Source organism: Stegodyphus dumicola, chromosome 1 (genome assembly GCF_044657685.1).
Source record: "Stegodyphus dumicola isolate Sdum_Otavi_A_Nest chromosome 1, ASM4465768v1".
In the NCBI taxonomy this organism is placed as follows: Eukaryota; Metazoa; Arthropoda; class Arachnida; order Araneae; family Eresidae; genus Stegodyphus; species Stegodyphus dumicola.
This window is the reverse complement of record NC_140768.1, coordinates 219,541,049-219,563,157: the sequence shown is the minus strand read 5'-3', so window position 1 is coordinate 219,563,157 and position 22,109 is coordinate 219,541,049. Positions and strand designations below refer to the sequence as shown.

At 34.5% G+C, this 22,109-nt stretch overlaps 1 protein-coding gene across 6 annotated transcripts in view; it reads left to right on the top strand.

Moving 5' to 3' along the window:
* Positions 1-22,109, top strand: part of LOC118179667 (glutamate-gated chloride channel-like) — a 683,063-nt gene that overhangs the window by 627,270 nt on the left and 33,684 nt on the right. For all 6 annotated transcript variants that reach the window (XM_085825825.1, XM_085825798.1, XM_085825832.1 and 3 more), the window contains one exon: positions 18,467-18,607. In XM_085825825.1, coding sequence (XP_085681951.1) covers positions 18,467-18,607 — 141 coding nt within the window. The remainder of the gene's footprint in view (positions 1-18,466; positions 18,608-22,109) is intronic.

Sequence of the window (22,109 nt, the reverse complement as noted above, 5' to 3'; positions counted from 1 at the left end):
ACTAGTTAGATTAGAAAATAATGGGTAAGCAAGAAAGTAATTCGGGTTTTAGTAGGAAATAAAAATCAATCTTTTCTATATAAAACTGAATTTTAATCAATGAAATATCATTCATTCTATTTGATGATCCTTCTGGTATCTTCACGATTCCGCGCTTCTAGAACTTCTGGTCTTTATCCAGCAAAACATTCATCATGTGTAGTTTGAGATCATCGTTATTATTGAAATTTTTGCCATTTAAGAAGTCTTGCACATTTTAAAATAAAAGATATCCGAAAATGCAAGGTTGTGGCTATACAAGGGATCACTTTATGACCAAGCGCCAATAATTTCGTACATGTTACTATAGATGTATGAGGCGTCGCATTGTCCTGGTGGAACACGATTTCTTTGAGATTTGACAATTCTGGTCTTTTCTCTTTGATTGCTTTCTACTATTTCATGAATTTTTGGCAGTAACATCTGAGCAAATCGTTTGTTTGTTGCTTGGAAGCAGCTCAAAATACACAACACCTTTGCAATCCCACCAGACCTTTTTCTGATGCAATTTAGCTTAAATGATTTGTGCTAACTCATCATGCTTGGACGATGATCATTTTTATTAATATGATGATTCATATTTCATCACCAATTAATATTTCATTTCAGAAGAGGGTCGACTGCATTATGTTTTAAATGCGTTTCGCAAATATTGATTCGTAGCGTTAAATGAATTTCTTTCAATTCATGCGAAATCCATAAATCGAGCTTTTTAAAGAGTACAAGACACCTTATATTGTTTTGAATTGTTACGTGTGACACATGTAATCTTTTTGCTATCTCTCGTACAGTTATATGACGATTCGATTCAATTATGGCTTTAATTTTGTCGTCACGAACTTCAAAAGAACAGCCGGAACAGACGTCTTCAAGTGACAAGCCACCAGAACGAAATTTTTTTAACAAATTATGCCCATGCATTCTGTTTTGCTTTTGTAATAACCTAAAAGTGTCAATTGCGAAATCTCAAAAGAAACAAATTATTAATTAAGATAATAATTAAGATTGATAGAAGAATAACAAAACAAGCATAACTCTATCTGTTGGGCAAACCGGAACTTCTTTCTGATTAACCCAGTATCAGTCCAATCTTTCTCATCCTGATATCTAAAAAGATATCAGAACTAAACCTCTCTCTTTACTTGCTTTGTAAACATGAACTGTCCTGACACGGAACAGGGAGCTTACTCAAGCTATGTTCAATAAATTGTGAAGTAGACAATACACACAGGAAGGGTATACGAAACCCTTTATTTTTCTATCTTTACAGAGGTTTTCGGACTTCGGGATACAGAGACCAACCACTTGTGGTCTGAACGTAAGAATATAAAACTACTAACTAAAACTTTAACTAAAACTAACTTTGGATTAATATACAAGTGCCTAACTTTAAGACTGGCTGTTATTTAACAAAATCCGTATGTAGTACAGAGAACTGCTAAAACTACGATACGTTTAAAATTATCAAGAGGATTAAACCTCTGGCCTTGAAGGCAACCAGCAACCGAGTAAAACTGCTATGGCAAGCGGCCTGCTCCTAATCACTCCTTCCTCTCTCTTGCTTGGCAAAAAGCCACAGCTTAAGTACTTAGCGTTAGCAAGACAAATTTGCATAAATAAGTTAAAGCTTTTAATTCTGGCCGGAAGTAGAAAATAAGAAGTGATAGTAAAGATTTAAAATAAAATAAACGTTAGTAAAACTTAGGATCCTTACATACTTCCCGCCAGAGTTAATTAGTTTGAAACTGAGGTCTAAAACGACCTTGTTGAAAACTTTTAGCTCTAGAATCTAACGCGAGGTCAATCTTTTACAAACATTTCTCACTAGAAACTAGAAATTTAAAAAAAAGTCGTTTTTACATTATCAACTCCATGGACAAGATTTTTCATCTGTACTGCATCTATAAACAGGAGTTTCTTAGTTGAAATCTGGTTCCTTCCAGAGATCTGGAAGGAAAACTAGTTTAATGAAATGTTACACAATTAAATGGCAAGTAACATAAATACTCATATTTCTCTTTTAAAATTCTTATTTCATTCATGACGTTATTTAATTATCTCCCCGTGCTCTCTGACATGTGTTGTAAAGGAAAACACCAAACACGAGCGTGTCTATGTACAAGTGTTCAAGACTACCGCCTGCAATCAAAACACTAACGTGTTAAAATTCAACATAACAAGACCTCAGAACACACCTTATATTCAAGTATTTACACATTCCTATTATATATTAATTTTAGTTTTACTCGCGAGTAATTGAAAAACATAATACCAAAATAGGTAACAACTCATTTCTCGCCTTTTTGGCGATAAAGGTAGGCCTCACATGAGGTAAAACTTCTTGAATTCTGTAACTTGCAGTAAGAATGAAAAATTAACTTAAGGATTCAAAGTAACATAAAGTTTTACTTATCTTTGTGATATTCAGACATCCTTTTTTCTCTCCAGTCCTGGAAGGTAGCGAAGACTACGGTCTGGTTTATCTTCCTTCTTGTGCGGGTTCGCCCTTCGGTTCCTTCCTCCATGAGCTTTCTTTTCCTTCCAGTTCGGTCACCCTTGAAGACCTTCTTTTTAGCCTCTGCCTATGGTATCGGCCGTTTGATGGCAGCTGGTCTTGGCGGAACCGGGACAACTCTCTCTCGTTCCTGCTTGGATCTCGTTGCTGGCTGTTCAAATTTTTCTTGCTTCTTTGCATGTGCAGCTGGTCTTCCTTCATCAATTCGTCGACAATTGCTGCGTAGACTCCTATCCGATGGGTAGATCTTCCGTTTTGGAGCCGGGTTATAGTTGCTGTCATTTCTCCTGGCTCTCTTTACATTCGTCGTACTTCTCCCTTCTTCATTCTGGGGGTGGTCGTGCCCTCTCTTTTCTGGTCGATGGAACGGCTTCTTTTTCTTGTTACCTTCAGTTTTCCAACGGGGAAACTTTCTTTTCAATTGCTCCTGTCTACTCATGGCTTCCCTTTGTGATTGTCGTTGTTCCACCTCTGGAGCTTGTGCCTGCCGTGCCGGATCCTGCAAAAGATCTTGAAATATTGGCATTTTATTACGATTATAAAATGGTTTTATCTGGTCAATGTTTGCGGTGCAGGTTTCACCATTCCTGGCTTTTAACAACACTACAGCCTGAGTTACTTTTTCTATGACATATGGTCCTTCAAATCGTGGATAAAATTTGGCGGTTTTATCTCCTGGTGCTGAAGAAAATGAATGCTTAATTTTTAACACTTCATCCCCTACTTTATAAGTTACTCCCCGTCGTTTCATATCATAATAAAGCTTCTGTTTTCTCTCTCCCCCGGGGGTCGACGCAGAGAACTCTGCGAAGCTACTGGTTAGGATCTGTACCTAGGCAGTCTCGGCCACGGGGGTATAAAATTTATGAACTTGGTGGTTCTGAAGGCTCTGGGAAAGGTCACTTATTGGCCGGCCCCGGAGTCTAGCACGTCCTAGCGCGGCGTGGTACTAGTAACCCGGGGTTCTTCCCCGGGGTCGCTGGGTAATGTCCCGCTGCGACGGGCTCGCCCAAGTGACTGGTAGGAGCATTAGACGACCGGTGCTGCCTGGGGTGCGTCCCCAGGTGGTGCGCTGCTCTCCTGGAGGGTAATAGTGGAGGTTGAACCATCACGACGTGCCCAAAGGGGGAGTGGACCCAGCAATGAGATTGAGTTCTCGGTACGGGGAATGCCCTAATCTTCTTCTTCTTCTTCTTCTGTTTTCTCTGTGCTACTTCAGTGTTCTTTTTTGCTTCTTTAATTAATTTTTCTATATCGCCCATTTTAAATTCTGGGGCTCTTTGTTGAATATAAAATAACTTATCTAACGGCGTTTTAATCTTTCTGCCTAAAAATAACTCAGCAGGAGTTTTGCCCGTCGTATCATGTTTTGCGGTCCTAAGGGCGAAAGCTAATTCATTGACATAGTTATCCCAGCTTTTATGAAACTTTTTAACATAACTACGGATAATTTTCACTATATTTCTATTGACCCGTTCCGCTATATTTGATTGCGGCCGATACGGGACCATTTTTAAATGACGTATGCCCAGTTTTTGGCACATGTCTTCAAATATATTACTTACAAATTGAGGACCATTATCCGATATAACTTTTCTTTTTAAAATATATTTATTTAAAATAGAATCAGTAACTAATTTCGCGGAGGCTCGTTTTAAGGGAACAATTTTGGTCCACTTACTAAAATGATCAACCATAACAAGGAGATACCGACTTTCATTTAACTGACTTTTTGGGAAAGGGCCCAATAAATGGATGCCAATTATTTCATTTGGAAATTCCGATTTAATGCTATTTAGAAACCCGGCCGGACGGAAATTAATATAATTAACCTCTTGACATGTTGGGCAAGACTGGACATACGCCCTTATTAACTTTTGCAGCTCAGGAAAATAAACTGCTTCGCGTACGCGTTGGGTGGTTTTTCGAATACCAGCATGAGAAGCTAAAGGGGAGTCGTGTAACTTCTGCAGTATATTTAATCTAAGACTAGCTGGGATAACAGGTCGAAATTCGTAGTTGGAATTCGTAGTTTTTGTATAAAATAATAGATCATCTATTAGTTCGTAATGGGCCGCCCTCTTTCTTATCGCCACAATATCTTGGTGGCTAAAATTTTCAGGATCCTTTACATACTCATAAATGTTTTTAAATTCAGGATCCTTACCCAGTTCGGTTATTACAGTTTCTCGGGAATGTATCGTACATGCTGTAAGCATTGCCACCTTTACAGTATTATCTTCTTCATCTATTTTTATTCTGGATAGGGAATCTGCTACGATATTTTCCTTTCCGGGGGTGTGCTTGATTACCAGATTATACTCTTGTAACTTGAGTGCCCATCTTATTAACCTCGGGGATAAGTTTTTCCCTGAGTACAATCTAGTTACCGCCGCATGATCAGAATACACTGTTATTAGCGCCCTTCCAAAATAGACTCGGAACTTTTGCACTGCTAACAGAACTGCAAGTGTCTCTCTCTCAGTCGCGGAATAATTTATTTGTGTTTGATTTAAATTTCTATTAAAAAATACCACGGGCTGCTGATTTTGCGAAAGTACCGCTCCTACCGCATAATCCGAAGCATCCGCTGAAATTTCTAAATTCTCATCGTTTTCAGGAAATTTCAAAACAGCGGCTTGCGTTAATGCTTGCTTTAATTTTTCGAAAGCACTATTGGCTTCGGCCGTCCACGAGAATCTTGCCTTTTTCCTTTTTAATTTTAACAATGGTTCAGCAATAGCTGCAAAATCTTTTATAAAGGACCTATAATATGAACAAAGTCCTAGAAAAGAATAGAGCTTCTTCGCCGTATTTGGCGGCGGATACTTTTGCACAGCGATTACTTTTGATTCGTCTGTCTCGATTCCTTTCTGAGATATTTTGTAACCTAAGTTTTGTAATTCAGGGGCTGCAAATTTGCGCTTTTCGACATTAACTTTTAGACCGGCCTCATTTAATAAAGAAAACACCTGTCTTAAATCCTGTACATGTTGGTCGAGATTATCACTAGTAATAATGATATCGTCTAAATAGATAAATGTGGACTTTCCAAGAACAGGTCTTAACACAATGTCCATACATCGCTGAAATGTTGCCGGGGCCCCTGAAAGGCCAAACGGCATACGCAAAAATGCATAAGTGCCAGACTTGGTTATAAAAGCAGTCTTAGGCACATCTTCCGGTTTAAATCCTATTTGAAAATAACCAGTCGTTAAGTCTAACGTAGTCATATCTTTGGTAGAAGTTATGTTCCTTAGAATTTCTTCAATAATAGGTAACGGATATACCGGATATTTAGTCATGGAGTTTAATTTACGATAGTCAATTGCAAAACGCCACCTTTTCGGATGTGTTACCGGATAGTCATTATTTTTCTTACATAACACAACCGGGCTAGCATAACTACTTGAGATGGGCGTTATGATCTTTTTACGTAACATATCTCGAATGTGCCACTCTATAATTTTTTCTTTATTCTTATAATACCGATATGGTTTGTGGCGAACTGACAGTGAATCTCCGGTGTCGATACTATGGTTAGTAACTTGAGTAAATCCGGGAATATCACTAAATAACGAAGCAAATTCACTTACCACTTGTCGAATTTTTTGTTGCTCTCCCTTAGGCAGGTGGTCGAGGTTTAAAGTCGTTGGTTCTCTTTTTTCTTCTCGAACTGGTTTCATCGTCAGCTTAAGGGACGCTTCGTTAAAATCCAGCGTTGCTTCTGCCTCTGAAAGAAAATCTATCCCTAAAATGACATGTGCTTGTAAATTTTTTACGATAAAAAACATGATCTTTACTTGCTCGTCCTTGGTACGAATATATAATGGTATTTTACCTATGCATTTGCATCTTTCTCCCTGCGCAGCTAACACTGTCGTATTATCCGAATTATATATGCGGTATCTACGGAAATACTTCCTAAAAAATCTTCTGCCACACAGGAACACTGCGCGCCTGTATGCAGGAGTGCGGTGGCTGGGATGTTGTTCACCAGAACTTCAATCTTTGGAAGAGTCAAATTTTTCACAATAACTGTATTTAACTTGAAGGAAGAGGGGTTTTCTTAGCCTTCGGATTTTCGCCCCCTCCCGTCAGCAGAAATCCGTTTTAGTTTAAATTTTCTTTCTTCCTTTCCATGCCTTCCTTTTTTTCCGCTGGCCTTCAGACTTTTTTCTGGCTTACTATTGAACTGTCGACGTTCGCCGGTTGTTTTTGGATACTCAGGTTTCCTTGCCACTGATTCGATTTGCTTCCGTAGCCGTGTTCTTGCCTTTGCTGTGGTCTTGGCGCACCAAATTGGCTTCGTTGCTCATACTGGCGTCTTCTTTCAATGTCCGCCGTTCTTCTACTTTCAAACTGGATTGCTAGCTCAAATAACTTTTCCAGTGTAGTCGGATTCCTTAATTCAATAAAGTCTTGTACTTGGGGAAATAACCTCGGCAAAATCACTTGGATTATCTCAGGATCCGGACGGCTTCCATACAAGAGTTTAAAGACGTGAATTTTTCTTAAAATAAAGCTTGAGAGATTTTCAATTCGTTTCTGGTATATGCTGAAGAGTTCCGCTTCTAATTTGGAACGATTTCTTACGACAGGGAAGGCTTTTACTAAGGAAGTTTTGAAATTTTCGTAAGTATAGGTGGGACTTCCCGCTTGACCCAAGAGGCTTCTGCCTATACATTTGAACCAATTAAGCGCTTGGCCCCTCAAAGCGCTGGTAGCTAAGGTGACTTTCTGGAACTCATGGACCGGATACAGCATGAAGTGGTCATCCAATTTTTCAAAAAAACTGGTTACCGATGAGTTTCCATTAAATGTTGCTTCTGGTTTCATCGATGCGCGCATGGTCTGTACGATGTACCCATATCCTTCCAGAGCGGCAGCTGGCATTTCTGGATTCTGAGCTCCTTCTGCAGGCACCACAGGTTCTTCTTGAAACTCGGCCATGGTTATTCTTCTTCGTCGGGCGCCACTGTCAGGACTTGTGTTGCTCTTTACTTGCCTTGTAAACATGAACTCTCCTGACTCGGAACAGGGAGCTTACTCAAGCTATGTTCAATAAATTGTGAAGTAGACAATACACACAGGAAGGGTATACGAAACCCTTTATTTTTCTATCTTTACAGAGGTTTCCGGACTTCGGAATACAGAGACCAACCACTTGTGGTCTGAACGTAAGAATATAAAACTACTAACTAAAAGTTTAACTAAAACTTACTTTGGATTAATATACAAGTGCCTAACTTTAAGACTGGCCGTTATTTAACAAAATCCGTATGTAGTACAGAGAGCTGCTAAAACTTCGATACGTTTAAAATTATCAAGAGAATTAAACCTCTGGCCTTGAAGGCAACCAGCAACCGAGTAAAACTACTATGGCAAGCGGCCTGCTTCTAATAACTCCTTCCTCTCTCTTGCTTGGCAAAAAGCCACAACTTAAGTACTTGGCGTTAGCAAGAGAAATTTGCATAAATAAGTTAAAGCTTTTAATTCTGGCCGGAAGTAGAAAATAAGAAGTGATAGTAAAGATTTAAAATAAAATAAACGTTAGTAAAACTTAGGATCCTTACAAAGATATTATCTCAAATTCGCAGCAATGCATAACATTATATCTTAATAGTGTTATGCAAGCCTAATTTGTTAATCATTTCTTTAAATTAACAGTTAAGAATGAGTATCTTCTTTTCTTACAGAGCAAAAAAAAAAAAAAAAAAAAAAAAAAAAAATTGGTGATTGCATTAAATGTGTCTGAATTTATGTTTCAAAATATTTTTTTACACAAGCTTATGTTTTTTTAAAAAAAGGGGATTTTCTTTCCGTTTTATTTCTTCCATGTACGAATTCAATCAAAACAGTGGCCATTCGATTTTCTTAATTTATTATGAAATCACTTTCAAAGTGCAATACCCTTTCTTTCATGTAAATACGATAAAATATACACCGAAAGCTAAAATCAAAAATAATTTGAATTTTCCTTTCTCTTTTCCTTAATTATCTGCTATAATGGCTATAAATTTATGTACAACATAATCCAAACTGTGAAACCTTTGGCTGGAAGATTAAGCATTACTGTATTAAAGTGACATGAATGAAATACTAATATAATACAGCAAAACTTCTGATCCATCTATATTCTTAAACCGATCACGATTCTGGATATGATCCCTGTTTATAGAAATTCAAATAACTGTTGCGTCAATTAGTTTGTTTAACTAGTCGGTTATTTTTAATTTTCATCTTTTAGTGTTCTTTCTCACTTCAAATCACGCAAGTCTTTCTTTCTAGAATGTTTAAAAATGGAGTCACGCTTAGAATGAATTAGCTGTTGGCTAATGTCTGATAGTAAAACTGGCCGTAGAAAAAAAAGTACAGATACTTAACTATCCAAAAGGAAAGCTGCAACTGAAAGTTTACGCGCTCCGCTAGAGATTTGTTGTTCCTTATAGATTAAACCGCATTGTGAATTCCTTTAGATTTAAAATTTTATTCTCTATACGTTTCAAAGATACCTTTCAAAAACGTATAATTCTGTGATGAATTAGTCCTGATAAAGACCTGTCACAATTATATAACTTGAATCACTTTCATTTGCAGTGAAACTGTATATTTGAGAAGCCGTAAAAACTGTAAATTATGTTTTAAAATATATTTTGACTTTCAGCATTTCTACAAATGGGAATTTGAAATCCTTATTAGTATGTATGTATCCTTTCTTTTTATGAAACGTATTATTCAGAAATTTGGATTGAAACGTTCAAAAACTGTCAGTAACAATATTTTTATACATCTAAAATGTGAATTTCCCAAATTTTGATCAAAGGTGGTACCTTAAGTTAAAACAAAAGTCGCTTGAGGGGTAAGAAAACCTCGTGTACAACTGATCCACTGAAATTTATGTCTAACTGTATTTTAAAAATACTTTTTATTTTTATTTTTAAATAAATGTGTACACAACCAACTGGCTTAATTTACGAGAAAATATGATAATCTGAAACTTACGATAATATTATAGAAAACCTGCTTTTCACCATTTTCTTCAGCTCATTTTAAATTAATTATTTTATCTTTAAACGTTTTGAAGGACTAACTTTTAAATTAATAGTCCTGTCGTAACTGTTGACCTTAATAGTTTTCATGAGTTAAACTGAATTTTTTTTACCAAGACTAAATTTTTAATTATAATTATTATCATTTTAATTATAATCAAAAGATTAATATTTTTAATCTTTTGATTGTACTTCTTTTAATTTTTAAAGTAGGCTTTTAACTTTTTGAAGCTGTAGCGATAAACTCTTTGTGGTGTTAGATTGTAATCTAAAATTTTGAAACTGTAATTTTCTTCACTAATTTGGTAAAGAGAAAAATATTTTTCATTACTATTTTTACCTTTAGGGTCTGTGTAAAAAATCTGAGATTTTTTTAATCATTATTATTATTGTTAAAAGTGTTCTATAAAGAGAATTATCACAGTCTCGAAGTCTAGTTCATATGCTTTGTATCTTCAAAGAAATCGTGTATATACGACTAGCCAATGAAGAGTAAAGTAGTAGAAGTAGTTGTGTAATCTTTTAAAAATACCATTTATATTATTTTATATTGTTATTGCGGTGCAAAAGAAAGGACTATAATGCTTGGCACAAATTTAACATTGTTTACTACGGCTGGTTCACAAAATATTTCGCACGACACAAGAACTGTATTTCCTTCACTTTTATATAATTACAATAATTTTTAATACGAAATATGTGATGCGAAATATAGAATACAAAGTAAGCCGGCCATTTTACCTGGCTGTAACAAACACAATATTCTATCACCGACTAGTTTTGTTGCCACATGCAAAAAGTAGAAACAGAGAAACTTACGCACATTCTACAACGATAAATCATAGATCAATTATCTTGGACTTCTGGTGGCAACGGACAAATGATTGAGTCATCAAATAATTAAGCAATCTTAGATTTTATACGCTGCTCGCAATACTCACGTGAACAATGCTCTTTGATAAAATTTTAATACTTCTGAATGAAAACAAGATTTTTGGTAAAGTATCTATCTTATGGAGATTATCTTTTCTATAATGATGATTTCCTTGGTATTTATAAATGTCTATATCGCAGTTATTTATATTTCTCAAATATCTTCACATAAAAATAAAGAGAAGGAACGAAATCAAAGAATAATTCCTGTTTTAAATAAATGTTATTATTTCATAATAGCTTTATGTCTTCTTAACGATTTAAGGATAATAACCCATCATTAAAAACAAATTTAAATTACAGTTGTATGTACGATACCAAGTTTAAGCGCTGTTGTAATTTTTGTAAATAATCACAAATAAACTATTCTTTTTATTGATAAATTTAATTTTTAAAAAATGCAAAATTAAGAAAATGAATTAAATATTGCTGAATTCAGTTTTCTTTCAAACTGCTTGCATCATTTCAAAAGAAATTTATAAGCCAAAATTTTTCGTATACAGCTAAAACTTATTCGTTATATACTTCTAATTCACATCTGGAGAATGGAAATTGAAATATTATAACAGTTTATTATGTTTATAATATTCTTGTTTATGATGTTTATAAACATTATAAACAAGCAAGTAATTACCTCAGCTAGAAGTAACTAAGCAGGGAATCAGAAATACCTGAGAAAATAACTGAAGGTATTTAAGAAATTTTTCTCTCTTTTTAGCTTTAACTGTTTCCGAGCGTTTATTCATTCTAATATTTTTAACTACTAGTCAAAAAAATTTTAAGTGAGTAAACATCAACGCTACCTCTGCATACAGAGTTTACTGCACACTTGCTGAAGTATGCAGTGATACCTGTTTGACAGGTAATTTTCGTAGTTATTATCAACCATACACTTCTAATATTACGACCATGCAATTTCTTACTCATACACCAGCATAACGTCTGTGCAAGTAATTTTAAGCTACGACTAGACAATAAAAGTATTTGAACTTGAATATTATATCACTCTATGATTAATTCACAGTTTTTATATTTATCGATTTAATTTCAAAGAAACTTAGGTTATAGTTTTTATATTTATCGTTTTAATTTTATAGAAACGTAGGTTTTGCTTTTATTGAAGAAAATTGAACAGAAAAAATACTTATAATCTTTGTTCAGATTAAACTAAAAATTGTTCTTGTTCAGCTAATTTTTATCTTTCTTTTATTCTTTCTAAGTTTTATATTCCGTGGTTTCTGAAAATTTTCTACTTGAATTTTATTTGAAAAAATTGACAATTATGTATCAAATGATGTTGTTAGATATAACAGTCATTGCTCTAGAAGGAAAGGGCTTTGAAAAAAAAGTTTTGCTTGTGGTCATATTATACCCTACTGCAACGGTCTTACTCAAATCCTGTAGAAGTAAAGCGAACGAAAAGGTAGCCGACAGATGGCGCTACCTTCTCGTTCGCTTTCCTGCTATAAGATATAAACATGACCGTTATGCCCGCTGCTTTGCAGTCTTGCGGATTTCTTTACTCCTGATGAAGAGGGACCTGCACATGTTTATCCTCGAAATCGGTTGAGTTCTTGACAAAATTTTGCCAAACACAAGGTTGCTGTTTTGCTAATTTTATACAGATATTCTTAATCTATAACCTCGTTTTAATTGCTTCAGGAGCTTAGTCGTTCTGAATATTGTGGATAAAGAATTATAAGAGTAATCAACACTCTCAATCAAATATTATACAATTAAATTTATGAAAAGATTTATAAGCACTTTTATTAGTGAGGAAGAACTGCAACTATAAATTTTGACAAATCTGGATGAACGTCAAAAACAAAAAAATTTAATTTATCATTAAAGAAATTTTTATTTCATTTTTTATTAATTTCTTCATAAAAATTTAATTGGAAAAAAATTGCAAAAATATTAATAATGATTAGAGGTGGATGATTTATTAGTTTTTGTTCTGACACAGATTTTGCTTTCATAAAGCAGAACTTTTATGATCTTTTAATTTCATCCGCCAAATTAAAGCATCCTGCCAAAATCTGATGCAAATTACTAAAAGATTCAGATGAATATCCAGTTTTTAACGGATAAAAAAGACTTTTATTTTCTGAAAATATTTCTAGCAACTTTGCCCCCAATTTGTTTTATTTTCGTTACTCGTCGAAATTTATATTATGTTTAAAATTTTTACTAAGCTTAAGCTTTTGTTCATTTTTCAGTTTTAAACTATGGAATGTATTAACATTTCAAGAATGCAAATGAAAACCAATAATATTTTCTTTTAGAAAAAAAAAATTATAATCTGATGGTTTTGCTAACTGTATTTGTAGCTTATTCCTTTTAAATAAGTAGAACAGAATGATAAATGAAAACCCTTTTCACAGCTGCATTATCTAATGCAACCTGTCACATATAAAGCCATCATATTTGAGTGCATATTATTTATAAATAATATGTGTTCTTCTAAAGATAAATATAGTAGACAGAAACTAATGAGCTCTGAAGGTAATCTTACGCGTGGGATGTAATTCTTTCTTCTACTTCGCCAATTAAACGGGTTTTTCTCAGCAAAAAAAAAAAAAAATTTTAATTGAAGCCATCTATAAAATTATTCGCATTTGACTTTAGTTGCAAATAATTCATTTGAAATAAAAATACTGAAAAATTATATAAGTTCTCTCTCATTTCTTTCCTCATTTGAATGCTGTAAAATATATTAAATCATCAAGTGCTGATACTATCCACTTCAGCTTAAAATGTGTTTTTCGAATCTAGTTGGAACGTGCGGTACAAGAACTGTAATTTTTATTAGTTTATATTAAAAATATGTACTCGTTCTAAAGAACCATGATAAATAAAAGTCCTCAGGAGGGACTGCGACGAATATTCGTGAAAAATTAAAATACATGTTCAGTTCCGAATAGCTGAAGAATATTATGCTGGAGATATATTTTTTACTAAAATTCAGACATACGCAACGTGTTCAAAATTGAAGCGTCAGGAAATAAAATTTTCTTTTAGAAACGATTTCGATACAAAGTTTGATCATCTGTCATCGCAGTAATGGATGACGAAATAATTAATAAGCCCAACATCAATGTACCACGCTGTTGTGACAGAGTAAACACTTGGCGAAGGCGGGTGTGTTGATACATAATTAATAAATTGCGCGTATGGCAAAATCGCGCAAAGTTTCGATGAAAAAAATGTGCTAGATATAATTCAGATTAAGAAAGTACCTATAATTTGCATAAACCTAAATACTGTTGCAAGTCAAAGGGGAAAAAACTAATGTTAATTGAAAGCTGCTTTATAAATATCGCGCTTTTAATGGCCGTGATACAATTATTGAAGAAGCTAGTGATTTTTTTCTTGGAACTATGATTGGCACAATTCTTTAAAAATTTCGCGGTAAAGAGCATCAGGTTTATCAATGCCAGTCATAAAGTGTCATTTTCTTTCTTCATTTGGCTCAATCTCTTTGTAAAATCAGGCAGTTTTTAGCAATTCATTTAACATCTTCTAAGTTACAAGCACTTCTTCATTTCACTATCATTTCTTTAACTAACTGCTCGAGCTACAAAAATCTTGCATTTCTTAATTCGACATTTCTCGATTACTTTTTGACATCTCATTCTTCCACATTTGAAAATCCTTCAAAGTCAGTTTCTTGTGCAATTTGTATGACTTCTTTGATGTCGTTTTCAGTTGATGGAAACCCTTTAAAACTGTTGATAATTTCTGGCCAGAGCTAATGCCAGTAAGTATTGGGTGCTGAAAAATAGACCTTGAACTACTTATGAATAAAATTCTAGCGTAAATGAAAACGATAAAGGTAACGCGTATATCCGAAATCGCATTCCACAAATCCGCGCTCGGGAAGGATTTACTACTATATTGTCAATCAACTAACAATGTATAACAGCCTACCAATCATTTTTCTGTATTAGAAGTTAAATGTTCTCCTTAGTATCAAGATAAGGACAAAAATACGTATTTCTATATCCTCGTAACTTTTCCATTAAATAGGATTTAGGTAGTTGTTCATTATTTTCCTTTTTTAAATGTGTTTTGTCTCTTAATTGAACTCCGTGTGCAGAAACTTAACTTGTAGTAGTTGTTCCAAAAAGGCCAGCTTGATTGTACAGAATAAACATCCTGTCATTGATCTACCTTATCAAACGGTTAAAGCGGCTGAGCCCTAGTAAGTCTTTGCCGGCTTTATTTTCAACAAATGTGTTAGCTGCATTACGCTTTTGATGGTTTGCCTCGATGTAGCAAAACATAAACCAGTTTTCTTTGAAACATTCTCTACGATAAGATCCTTCTTTTCGCTTATAATCTTGGCTTGTTTTGTCATAGTTATCATTCGTTTCCGACCTTGTCCAGGCCCCTTACAACACTTCCATCATTTTGAAACTGTTTCCATAGCTTAGAGACTGTCTGTCTTGAAATATTCAGACATGTGGCTGTTTCCATGATTGACTGCCCTGCTTCTAAACGGCCGATAATTCGCCACTTTACAGATTCTTCCAAATGATACTTCGAAGCCATAACAAACCGCTTTGAGTCCCTACACACTGAAATCAAACACTATGTTGCAGAAATTCACTCAAATATTCAGTTTGCGCAAAGCGCTTGATTCACCCTTGGATGACGTAACGCCTAGATTTGCATATCACAAACCGTTTGATTACTTTTGATTGGATAATGCTAATTAGGCTTGGTTTTCACACATTCCCTGCAAATACGGATCACATTGATTCGATATTTCATTGAATATCATCATTTTTGGGTATGTAAAGATAATTTTGGACATGAGTGTATGTAAATAATTTAAGTGAAATTTAGGTGTGATGGATCAGCCTTTTTTCAACTGATAAACAAATTTATTAAATTTAAAGCAGCAATAAACTAAACCACAATTAGTTTTTTTCATCAATCCAGCCCCTACAAGCTGGAATGAGAAAGGTACTTTGCCCAAATTCATATAAAGTTGAAATTTGTTGTTTTCCAAAATTAAATACTATAAGATCTGGTCTTTTTGGCTATTATATAAAGTTTCTAGGCCTCGAAGTTTAGCCTGGCGACTTCTCGCACAGACATGAAAAGTAACCCAACAGGGAAAGAGTAGAAAGCCCTTTTTTATCACAACTCTTTAACAGCACGGACTTCGTGTTCACAAAAACACCGACTACTTGCTGGGAGAACTTAAAGGTAAATTTAGAAATTAATTCAAGTGGTGAGAAGTAGTTAATTCAAATTTAATTTACCCTAACAGGCTGACATAGCAATTTATACCGGCGATAGACTAACTAAACGGCCAGTATGCGTAGCCATTACTACGATTACCAGCTGGAGAACAAAATAGCAAACGTGCGCAACACTAACGAAACTATACGCTGTCATACCTTCTTCTTACACCCATTTAAATACTCTTTTTCACCTACTTAATTTGCAGCGTGGCGAGCAATGCGAGAAGAAATAGGAAAATTCAAACTAGATACCAAAATTACACTCATGTCCATAAATTAAGGATAATGCAAAATCAGGCAAAGTAAGAGTTAGAAGCAAAACAAATTTGACTTATTTGTAAAGCTTATTTATTCAACAAAAGGTAAAGAGCAAAAAAAGATGCTATATATTTGATATTATTAAAAAAATTAGCGATTTTTTCTCCCTGGAGCAAATAACAAAAAAAAAACCCTATTTACAAAAAACCAATATTACAACGCCTAGACATGCTGAGTATCAAATTAGCGATCTGATCTTGGGGGATATTACACCACTCAAAAAGTAATGATCTCCGAAGTTCCGGTAGACATGTAGGAGGAGGTTGACGGGCTGCAATTCGTCGGCCGAGCATGTGCCACACGTGCTATACTGGTTTCAAGTCCGGTGAGAATGCTGGAGAGTTCATACGGGAGATATCCTACGATTGAAGGCATTCGCTTACGATGTTTGCACGGTGAGGACGGGCGTTGTCATCCATAAACACAAATTGTGCGCCCATGGCGCCCCGAAACAAACGTACATGTTGTTCCAGAATGACGTCCCGATAGATTTGGCTTGTCATAGTTCCAATTTGAACATACAGGTCAGTTCTGGAACCCAGAATATTTCCACCCCAAACAAGCACTCCTGCACCACTGTAACGGTGTCGTTCAATGATGTTTTCTTGGTGGTAACGGGTACCTGGAGCTCTCCATATGAAAGTCCGGCGAGAATCAGACTGCAAGCTTAACCTGGACTCGTTGGAAAATATCACACAAGCCCACCCCAAACAAGCACTCCTGCACCACCGTAACGGTGTCGTTCAATGATGTTTTCTTGGTGGTAACGGGTACCTGGAGCTCTCCATATGAAAGTCCGGCGAGAATCAGACTGCAAGCTAAACCTGGACTCGTCGGAAAATATCACACAAGCCCACTGTTGCGGTATTCACAATGCATACTCTCTACTCCAGGCTAACCGCAGGCGACAGTGAGTTGCAGTAAGTGGAACGCATCTGACAGGTCTACGAGCATATAGACCAATCTGCCCTAAGCGTCTGTACACGGTCTGCCTTGAAATTGTCGTACCAGTGGCTGAAGAGAGCTGACGAGACAGGTCTGAGGCTGTGCTCCGCCTGTTTCTTTTAGCAGTAACTGCCAAATACCGGTCGTCATTCGGCGTTGTAACTCTGGGGCGACCTGTGCTGTAACGTCTACTCACATTACCATCATCTTGGAATCGTTGCCAAAGCCTGGAGATGACACTCTGGGCAATTCCAAGCTCGTCTGATACTTCCAGTTGGGTACGCCCACACTCCAAACGGCCGATAATTCTACCACGTAAAAAAATCATCCAAATGCGTCCTTTGTGTCATAATTATTCAGTTATTGCACTGAAATGCTTATAAAGCGCCTGTGAACAATTTTACTTCTTTGCCTGTAATCCTTATATATCACTCTCTTACACTCTGGTCACTGTGACGTACCATCTGTGTCATCTGGTTACTTCCTGAAATGTGCATATGATTCTTGAAGATGTGCGAAGTGATTTTACAGGTGATATATTTATTTTAGTGTTCGAATTCCGCGTGACTCCGAATTATCTTTAATTTATGGACATGATTGTAAAATAACTGGGTATGAAGTTAGGGGAGCCCTACAATACCGTGCATCTGATTTAAAATAAATGTAATAAAAATCATTCAGAATAATTCTTTACACAGTTATGCAAAACAAAAACTAAAAATAGTAAAATCTGCATTATTTTTATGAGGTTGGTTGTCCTAAAATATGTGTTTAGACCAATTACTAGTAATTAAATTAGTAACTGAAACAAACATTTTACCAAAAAATTAATAACTCGAATAAATTAAGTAAATAAACTAAATAATAACCAATGAAAAATTATTAAAATCATGCGTATTTGAAGCATTTATAAGTTAATAACTTTAAGTGGAGCTATTAATAAGTAATTCTTTAGTAAAAAATAATCTTTCTTTAACCCAAATAATCTTTAATGCAGTACAGTAATACCTTAAGAAACGAAAAGAAGTGAGTTTACCTTTAATTTCGTTACTTTTATAATTAATTCTTTAATTTTATCTTTCATTAATTTGCTTACTTTATGCTTATTTTTCTATGACAAATGCTATAACTGTGGCATTGTATGTACAAGCATTTCTCAATTTTATTTATTTCAGTATGTAAGTTTTGAGGGTATTAATACCATTATTTGCGTCAGATTTCTGACTCAAAGCCAGACTGTTCATGACTTTGTACCCATTGATATAAATATTCAGAAAACGAATATCATGCTTTTGTAGACAATAAACAAAAGGTTAAATAATTATTTTGGCTTACTATTCGAAATAATTTTCGTGCCTTGCCGTTAATTTTTAATTACATTGTCTTCCTTTCTCTATTCTCTTCCACAGTTTCCCACGAAATGTCGGAACTAAAGCTAACGTGGGAGCCTGGTGTCATGCCAATCAGCGGAGCCAGTTCCCTTAGATACCATAATGCCTATTTAGTCAAGAACGAGACTGGTGATTGTAATAACCATCACACGTGGAGAGGTAATACAGTACTTATCTTTTATTTACAGCAGGGCCTAATTTACAATTTCTTTAATTTTATCACTTTATATTAAACCTAATTTAATGTTAAGTTTAATTTTATCGCTTTAGGTTACAATGTTATCACTGTATGTTAAGAAATACTTTGACAATGAAATAAGTAAAATATGATAGAATACACGTTAGAAGAAATTAATAGAATTAACTTACCTCTGTACTCACTATTTGTCTCTCTTTATTTAAATACTTAAAACTAAATTCTTTTCAGATATATCAAAAAAGGAATTTCTAATGAATTGGATATTATTATTATCGTGTCAAAAATTATTTGAGATTTCCTAATCTTCGCATTAAGTAATTTTTTAAAAGGAAAGAATTTAATAAAAATATATTTATTAAACAACTAATAATGAAATATATATTTACAAGTGAAGGCAACTGTTTATTCTGTAAGATATCTTCATATGTAACTGAACTCCTACTGGAATCATTAAAAATTATTAATGTATGCAAAACAGTATGGCATTGCCTCTTAGTTGCTTGGAAGCTACAAATAACGCTTATAAAGTATTCAATTTCCGTCATAATATCCAAAATAGATGTCAATAAGTTAGTAGAAAACCATTTTTGATTGAACTATTGAAATCACAGAATGGCCATATTTACATAACTAAAAAAAAACATAACGACGTTTTGCGCTTGAAAGACTTTTCTTCGGGCCCATTGTCATTGGTCTTTTACAGTTACGTATATTGTTCAAACGTCGTTTTGGTGATTCAGAGCGATGATCCTTTGTGCTGGAAAACCGTAAGTGCTGCCATTCGAAATTTGTTCACTTTAACCGTAACCGTGAGAACTCTAGTGTATTAAATCATCGCAACCTCGAGTGCATACCTTCAAGTAACAATATCTGAAATTTCATTTCGATTAATTGAGCGGATAGGCCTCTAGGAGTTCATATATCGGGGAGGTTTTTTTAGGACCACCCTGCACGAACTATTTCTAATGCTTCTAAAATTAAATCACTTAAGGGAAAATCAGTTGAAGCAGAAATCAATTGAAAAGTCTTTCAATACATCTGCAGCAACAATAAATAAAATAATAAACCAAGATATACAACTTAAGAGAGCTAAAACACATAATGTTCAGCTTTAGCCGAGGCTTGTGGCTCAACGCAGAACAATTTGTAGAACCATGTGTGAAAACTATTTAGCAGGAGATAAACGGAAATACATTAAAACCCTGGATGAAGCATAGGATTATCTAAATGAGTGGTGAAAAAACGGTCTACTTATTCACAAAGACAAAGTGAAAAAAAATTTACAAATACGGTTCCGTGAATGCGAAGAAAATTTCAGTAAGGGGTTTGTTTCATGATTCTTTTACAATGGGAAATTAAAAACATGGAGAGTGGAAAAAATATTAAAATCAACTCAACGTGCTATCAGGAGAAAAGAAATTTCATTTCCTTACCCCAATGAATTTCAAATAGTGAAACTTCATTAAAAATAAGCAATAAATCATACTTCCAAAGGTACCACTGCATTCCTTGAAAAACCAAAGACTGATACAGGTATTGCATATATACATTTTCAATATATTCCTGTTATGGAATACGATGCCTTTCGTCTTTTGTAAAAAGCTCTTTCTAAGCGCAAACCCAAAACGATGAATGGACTCTGAAAAGTGGTGGAAGAGGAATGGAAATCAAACACGTGGAAATTTTACGAAAAGCTCTTCTATCATGGAAATCATGATACACACGTATAATCCAGAAAAATGGTTATCAGATCAAACATTTAAAAAACAGTACTCTTTACATTTTAAACATTAATTAAACGACCTTGAAATCGTTCTAAAAATATATAAACACTCACTGTAGTTCGACCCATATTCATATCCCGGCGAATGGGTTCCCTGAAAGCGCATTTTCATTGCGGTCCCCATACGTAACGTGAATAAAAGCCAGTTTCCCTTAGAAAGTCTTTTAAAAAGACGTACCTTTCCTTGCGTGATTTACCATAACTAATGAAATACACAACCTTACAATTAAGGTCAGACGTCTCTTAGGCTTCCTCATTGACGTATGAACAGAAATAAAGTTTTCTTCACCACTCTGGAATTTCTTTCTAAATATTCTCTTTAGACGGTGGAAAAGAGACATAAAATTATCAATATTTTAAATAGCAATGTGTGCACACACAGATTGGTGAAACACCGTTTAGTATTCCTTCCTACATAGGCTGAACGCGTTTCTGTAAGAAAAAATTCGGGATAACATGAATGCGAGGAAGGTCAGTCGTAACAAAGAAAAAAATATTTTATTATATAATAGAAGTTAATGCAGTTTACAGCGTAATAGCAGGTAACATAATTTACAACATTAAATAGAATAATAGACTTTTCTGTACTTCCTTCCATTTAATTTCCGTTTCGCGAAACCCACTTGAATTTCTCAGTGAATTTCCTCTTGTTGGTATATTCGAGAGTTGTAGAAATTCCCATGTACCTCAGAAAATTGAGTCTCATTAGTTTTCTTAAATCTGCTAACGTTTTTAGCTGTTTCTTGAAACTAATGTTAACAAACACTTCATATTTTCGGAACACTAAATTGCCTAACATTTACTTAAAAGTATTCTTTTTTCCAATTAAGAAAATATACATTTGAGCTTTAGACAATGGATCTCTCTTGCAAACGATAAACACAGTTTAAGTTAGGACAGACCTGTAAACAAGTTTTATGTCAAAAAAATAGTTATATTTTAGTATCGATATTAGTTATTTATAAAAAGTTTCAAAATATTGTTGACAACAGAAAAATTACTAACTACTTCTTGAGCTAATGAATGCACATGTGTCACTGTGTCACAGGTCGGGCGTTTTAATACTGAATTTGAAACAAATAGTAGTAGAATAAAATAGAGAAAATTTCTAAAATTTTATAAAGTATAGCACACAATAGAATAAACAGAACTGTTGTATGGCATATATGCTTTTTATTTTTATTTAAATTAATGACACAACTCAAACAGATTTACAGTTTTAAAAAAAAAAGGTGCAAAAATTGATACATTTATGGAAACAATGGGACGACCAGGAAATGTCAGTAAAAAATGGTACGATTCCTTTTAAGCCATAATGCGTTGCTCCCATTATGTATTGTGAACATACGTCATGGTGCATCTGGTTGTCGGGAAATTCACTAAATTCTTCATTATTTTATTTGGCATTTTATGTGAATGTTTTATCATGAAACTTGCTATTTTTGCTGCCCTCTTTTTATTTTCTGTTGTTACCAACATTGTCCACAAATTAACATATTATATTTCAGCCATTTCTCAATGTATATCGGTTATTTCTAGATGTTCAATTTTTTTTTTTTTTTTTTTTTTTTTTTTTTTTTTTTTTTTTCATAGTAAAAATATTGCTTCTCAACTAAAAGTCGATCCACCAATTTGATTCATAGCCTTCACAGCGGACTTAAGCCACCCAGCCGGAATTG